Source organism: Cupressus sempervirens, chromosome 8 (genome assembly GCF_028749045.1).
Source record: "Cupressus sempervirens isolate cs-2001-9-10 chromosome 8, ASM2874904v1, whole genome shotgun sequence".
Lineage (NCBI taxonomy): Eukaryota > Viridiplantae > Streptophyta > Pinopsida > Cupressales > Cupressaceae > Cupressus > Cupressus sempervirens.
The window spans coordinates 40,009,672-40,016,362 of record NC_143125.1 but is presented as its reverse complement, the minus strand read 5'-3'; the positions used below and the strand labels follow the sequence as shown (position 1 = coordinate 40,016,362).

At 38.0% G+C, this 6,691-nt stretch overlaps 1 protein-coding gene across 4 annotated transcripts in view; it reads left to right on the top strand.

The window, feature by feature from the left end:
- Positions 1-207: 207 nt before the first annotated feature.
- LOC149541473 (ER lumen protein-retaining receptor B-like) overlaps positions 208-6,691 on the top strand; it is a 50,441-nt gene continuing 43,957 nt past the window's right edge. Inside the window, exons 1-2 of one of the 4 annotated variants that reach the window (XM_089796724.1) lie at positions 208-345; positions 443-644. In XM_089796724.1, coding sequence (XP_089652850.1) covers positions 554-644 — 91 coding nt within the window. In that variant the 5' untranslated portion in view covers positions 208-345; positions 443-553. The other 3 variants (XM_089796725.1, XM_089796723.1, XM_089796726.1) reach the window with 3 other exon arrangements.

Below are 6,691 nucleotides of genomic sequence, written 5' to 3'. Positions count from 1 at the left end.
AGCAAAAAATAAAAATGTACCTTATTTAAAATATAAAATGCCCCAAAGACACTACTCACAATTAAATAAAATTAAAAAGACATAACACAACATAAAAAAATTACAAACTATCATTAAGAATTCAAATATATTATTATATGGAAACTTTAAATTAATAGATTTTACAATATGAACGATCAGTATCGAAGGACAGAATTTTTATTTTTTATTTTTTGGCATGCTAAGTACGTCCCATAGACTGCTTTGGCCTATGGACGTTATTAAAATCGTTCGTTCATTCATTCAATCAAATGGATATCGGCGACTGACTAGAAATATAAATTTCTTGTTTGACTCGACAATACGGTAGTTAATATCTATACAGCTCTTCACTACAACAGCGTTCACCTTTGCACGGCAAGAACTTCGAAAAGCTTTTTATTTTCTGATTTTTTTGTTGCAGTCATAGATAGTAAAGCAGAGGAAAACAATCTTCTCGGATCTGAAGTCCTGTTCCCAATTGAGTGGATTATTCTCAAGAATTCTGCAGGGTTCAAGAAAAAGTTGATTAAAAATGAATGTGTTCAGGTTAGCAGGGGATATGACCCACCTGCTTAGCATTGTTGTGCTGCTTCTCAAAATCCACTCCATGAAATCTTGTGCAGGTATTTGTATTTTTAATGATCTATTTATGTTTATCGAATTTTACCAGAAGAATTTGCTTCATTAAGTGAAGATTTACCTTTATCTGCCATTTAAAAAAAACCACATGATATTGCAGTTTATTACCAAAATTCCGCAATCGTACCGTACTTAACAGCTATTCTAGGGTTCGGGGTAAATTCGTTTCCCTGAATTATTCATTACTTTTTTTAATATTGAGATGAAAAAGTTATACGCTGTGTACACAATGAGTCAATATTTCTGAAACAAAAATTGTTACTGTTATAAACATCTTCAAAAGTGTGGCTATGAATATTCTGTTCCTAGGTATATATTCCTATAATCACCTATTCATGACATACTTTACCCATGGCTTTTTTTTTTTTGGATGAAATAGACTTACATGTGTATAAAGCTTTTAAAATGAGACGGATACAGCTTATTCTTAAAAGACCCACAGAAGAGAGGATCACGTCCCGGTGTCGCTCAAATTAGGTAGAACACGGTAGACTAATTGAGAAGGTAAGAGTCAAAACCACAATGCCTGCACTGGTGGGGGGGCGGTGGGGGGAAGCGGTTCCGATCATCTAGGTTGCCCCACTGTATGTTAGGTAAATGTTTTACATCATCATTCGGCCTTCAACTAGTGAGAGCATTGTCTTCAGCTGAAATTTCATTCTATATTGTACACTGGAGTCTGAGAAACACTCGTCTACCGCAAAATGGAAGAGCCGGGCGAGGAAACTTGTCCTGTCCTCTGAGATGGACCCACTTGCATCATTGGGAGGATGCAAATGAGTGGTGCGCAAACAAGCAACGTGAACGCTACCTATCTGGTGGTGGCCAAGATGTTGTCTCTGTAAGTGATGGCAAGCAAAACCAGAATGCCCACTACTTTGATTTTGATGGGGGATTTGGCAAAGGTAGAGGCGGATGGCACATTTGTCACTGTACAAGGGGCCTTTTCCTAATGACCCAATAGAGTTTGGAGGTGCACTGCCTTCGAACGCAACTTTGTTGCCCTGATTTTGGCTTACTTGAGAGCAATAAACACTACTAGTGATTTGATGTGAGTAGAAAATTCGGAATCAACTGAAATATGACTAAGAGCAGCATTTTATATTTCCAAATTGTAAAATGAATCTCCAATTCGCAAGCATGACATACATGGACAAATTCAGTTTGAAATTTGCCACGATCTTCTATAGAGACATTGTCTTAGGTGAAGGGCTTTGGTAGAAATGACTTAAGGAAAAGATGGATCTGCAACCATGGTTTGAAGAATCACCTGGACTTGCTGAGAATTTTGTCAATTTCAAAGATGTGTTATGTACAAGACTTTTGTGCAAAGTCTAGCTCAAGTGTTTGCCAACTCCAGTTTGAGTTTTCCACAGAAACTGTCCGAGCATTTCTTGCAGAATTTGCTGCAGCCCAAACCTAAAACTCACTTGCCCAGTTTCAGGTTTCATATTAATTTTGCTGTTTTCACGTATATAATTGTTGAATTGTAACAAATCAATGATTGGACTAAGTCGCTAGACTAATGTGTTATCTCAATGCATTAATTTCTACTTTTTCTGTAATTATGTTTTTACTTTTTGATAATTTTTTCTGCTCTTTTGTTGAATCTCAAGTCTGATTCAAATTTTTGGGCTGTTAGTGTGTGCCAATACAGAGTTTTCTAACAATGTCCACAACCTAGCCAATTGCACAAGGTATAAGAGTAAACAAAATGTGTAATTGTCTCAAATTGTCTACAAAATGGGACATTTTGGGGTTTGTCGCACCTGGTGCATTAACCACTTACCATTAGCAGAGCCTTGGTGGAGAAGATACCAAGTAAATGAACAATCTTGTGCTCAATAACAGCTTTCGGTATAGCCTGGATTAAAAAACAGGCATCACAAATACAGATGAAGTTTGGAGAGACCACTTAAATTCCACTTTTAAACCATGAGCAAAGGGGGGGGTGGAAATTCTATTATATTTTTTTCACAAATGCTAAAGAGGCACAGCCTTAATTGTCATTTGGAAAGTTTCTTTGTCCTTATTGTTCAGTTATATATGGCTTTAGTTTACAGCCATGCAAGCAAAGCAAACATGACTTTGGAGTGTAAGTCTTCAATATGTTTGATACCTCTTTAGAAAAATTTGAGAGTGCATCCAAGGAATCTCTGCAATGGCTTTTCTTAGAGGATAATGGTGAGAGACGTGAAATTCATTGCCTTCTTATAGAAGCTATGGTTTGATAGCTTCCCAAGCATTCCGAGTGCTTTTTGGACATTCCAAGGATCCCCCCTATTTTGGGTATAACACAGATGTTGACATCCTCAGGACCCTCAAAGAACTCTTTCATCTCCCTTGAGCACATTGGACATGTCTAGGCATCCCTATTGTCATTCAGCTGAAAAAGGGCATTCAAAAGGACAAAAAATAGTGAGAGCTTTGTGTTATAGAAAACACAGTGATATAATTGTGAAAATGACTTGCATCATGAAGGTTAAAGGTAAAAATCTTGAGACCTCCCTAATCTGGATGATGACTCCACTAGGGGCTATTGAAGATTGTAGCTGCAATAGAGATCTTTATCTCTGGTTTTAGAAATATGGTCATTATAACCATTATAATCACCTTCAGCTGATGAGGGCATTTGTGAAAATAATTGAGATAATATTAAATATAGAGACCTGTGTTGTCGATATATGTTGAGGCATCCATATGGAACTACAAAGAGTTATGTATTTGGAATTTGAAGAGACCTTTGGTTGTAATGTGAAGAGTCTCTCTATTTGGTATATATATCACATCAAGCAAAAAACATTGTGCACTTGAATATTTTCTTGATCAATAGTTGTTAGATTTTGTTGCGTGGCTGGGTCTTTCCCTTCAAGTGGAAGGGTTTTCCTAGGATAATCTTGTGTTTCTCTTGTATCTATTTTTGCTCTTCCTTATTGCTGTTAATATTAATTTCTGGGCTAAACTTAACATGGTATCAGAGCCAGGTTGAATTTCAGCAATATAGAAATGTTAGTCATATATATCTAGACAGCTTGAGTACTTTTGATGGTTCTATTATGTGTTTTCAGAGATTAGCGTGTCATTATTTTCTGCTATATCTTATTGTCTGTAATTAGAACCCCGTTCTAAGGCATAGTTATATGCATTGGGGATTGTAGTCATCCCTCATGACTCTTATCCAATCTTCAGATTTATCATAAAGATGCTTTTCTTTTGGCAGTCTCGTCATTTCTGAGAAAATGTGGCTCTATTGACATAAAGTGCTAGTTTAATTCATTAGAAATTCATCTTGTGTGGAACCACGGTGGCTCTCACAGATGTTGATTTACACAGATCTTCAATTTCCTGTCTTGCATAAAGATTGTCATTTCATATATGTGGGTGTATATTCGACATCGATGCCCCAAATGTTGGGCATAATGGTTTCCATATTTTTGCCGTCCTAGACATAGATATGCTTTGTATTCTTGTGGCTGCATACATTTTCTTGCCTTCCATTTGCGTGCACTTCGTGTATGAGAAGGATAGTAGTTGCTTGAAGATCTGTTGATTTGGGCCGAGCAATTGATGGTCTGTGGCAATATCCAATGAATAGGTATCCTACACTGGAAATGGAGTGCTCAAACGTGACCGTATCCTCTGCCTGAAGGTGCTTCTACTTGATATAACCGTTTTAGCCCTTCTTAGAGGAAAATATTTCTCGGTGTGTTGCTTCCGGATCACTGCATGATCCAGCTTCCCCACATTGTTGGGCCCAATAGTCTTCTCAAACAGTTGTTTCCGTGGGAGTACCCCAGGTCGTTGGACTCAAACTTACGATTGATGAATCTCCATTTTCATCCCCATTCCCATTCCTGGATTTGTGGGTTGATTGGTGGAGCTCGCCATGGAATGTCTGTTTTTTGAGTGTATCAATGATGGAGTGGCCACGTAAAATTTGTGGCATTTATAATTGTCGTCATAAAAACTCACTCTCTGTATTCAAGGTGTTACCAGAATTACCTAAAACGTTTTTCTCATGACAAAAGAAGTCTCTGATGATGTGGTCTTAAAACTTTGCATCTGAAGACTAGAAACTAGAAAATGTTGGTTGTGTTATGCTAATATAGTTGCTGAGACGAGAAGCATTGTAGTGCCCCCACCAAGTTGATTTCGGATTATTCATGTATAGCTATAACTGTTGGTCACTGATCTAGTATTAGGGACTGAAAATCTGGGGGTTTTTCTGAATGTTGTTTCTCTGCCACTTGAAAGGCAACAGGCATATATATATATATATATATATATATATATATATATATATATATATATAGATAGATAGAACTCTATGAGCTATACTACCAATGATAAGAATCACGTGTATCCAGATACAGTAACAGTTTCCTTTCACTTCTAATTCCAAACTTGATTCAGCTTTACAGAAAATGATATTGTACTTATGATATTTGACATTCATCCGACTATACAAGAATAATTGAAGAAAGAATCTGTCAATGGTGCATTTTCTGGCTGACTCATGGCTCTTCTTGTTATTGCTGACTCCTCCAACTCAGCTTGATCCTCCTTCATTGTTGACGTCTACACACCAACAACTCCCGGCGTATTCTTTCAACTCGACCTCTGTCTTGAAGCCTCACGATATCCTGCCTGCTTTAATACCTCTACTTCTGGTTTACCCATGCACTTTAACATCCCATTCTGCTATCTCTAGGCATCGGTCTCCGTGCCCTCCACTGTCAGATGATGTGGGTGGTTCGTACTGCCCAATAGGAAGCATCTGCTATAACTCCATTCGTGCCATTTCCTGTACGCTTGCTCCAAATGTGATGCAATACTATTCAAAGACTCCTAAATGTCTGGAGCATATCCAAACCTCAAGACCATCCAATATGGCGTGAAGGTTGTTAGACTGTGAGGTTGCCATCTCACAGACCCTTGCCAAAATGACTAACCAAAACCATTGTCTCCACTGCTATTCACATAAATTCCTTTTCCCAAGCAGAGCCATTCTGTTCCCGTTGCCTCCCCTTGTAGAAGTCTTTTCCCAACTGTTTGCATACCTGATTGAATCTATTCGATGGCTAGAAGTAATGCACAAGAGTCTAAAAGTAGCATGTGCAATTCCCATATCATGAATGATTTCGATTGTCGGTTTGTTTTATTTGTCCTTTTCTTTCCACGCAGGTGGCTAGCTGGCACACACCTCACTCCCCTTCTTGTCTTATTCAGCATCACTCAACTAGGACGTGAGTGCCACATCCTCCCTTGCTTGCGTGACTTAGCCTTCACGGGATGCAATCTGAAGGCTGGCATTTCCCCCACTTGACTAACTTGCGCAGGGGACATCACAGCCATATGCAGTGGAGTAACACCAATACATTACCATTGAAAGCATTATGAATATTTTTGCAGGTCATGCGTTGAACTGGGTATTGGGAGTGTGTTGCAGTTGATGAGGATTGTTGGGAGTTGCACGGATACAAGTTAAGTGATCATATTTATATCTGTTTTCCATTACCAAGATTTTCTTCATCGGTAATGAGCGGAGTTTTGTAACTTTCACGTGGATTGTGGAGTAATAAGCTGGGACTCTCTGTCCTTTCATCTTGCATGCCGTCTAGAAAGTGGACCTGATTTTGCCTTTGGATTGAAGTCTACAGTCTGCGATTGCAGTTAGGAAGTTGTGGCTGTGACATTTGACCAGGAGACTCATTTCTGACCATATACCGGACTAGCTGGGATGCTATGGAAGGTAGTTTGATTTTCTTACATTCAAGCTTCAATATTTGATCTGATAAGTTTTACTGTATTAACTTTTTAAGTACTCTATATTGTTTTAATATAGATCTTGAATTTGTTACATTACTCGGAATAGTGTATAGCACTATTTGATTTTATAAATCTCTCTTGATAAGGACACATCAAGATACAGTGACATGATGATAGATTAATGAACGTGAAAATAATGGTTGCAGTCTTGGACTGATTTGAAGATTATATATCTCTTCATAAAAGTGGGAAGATCCTATAC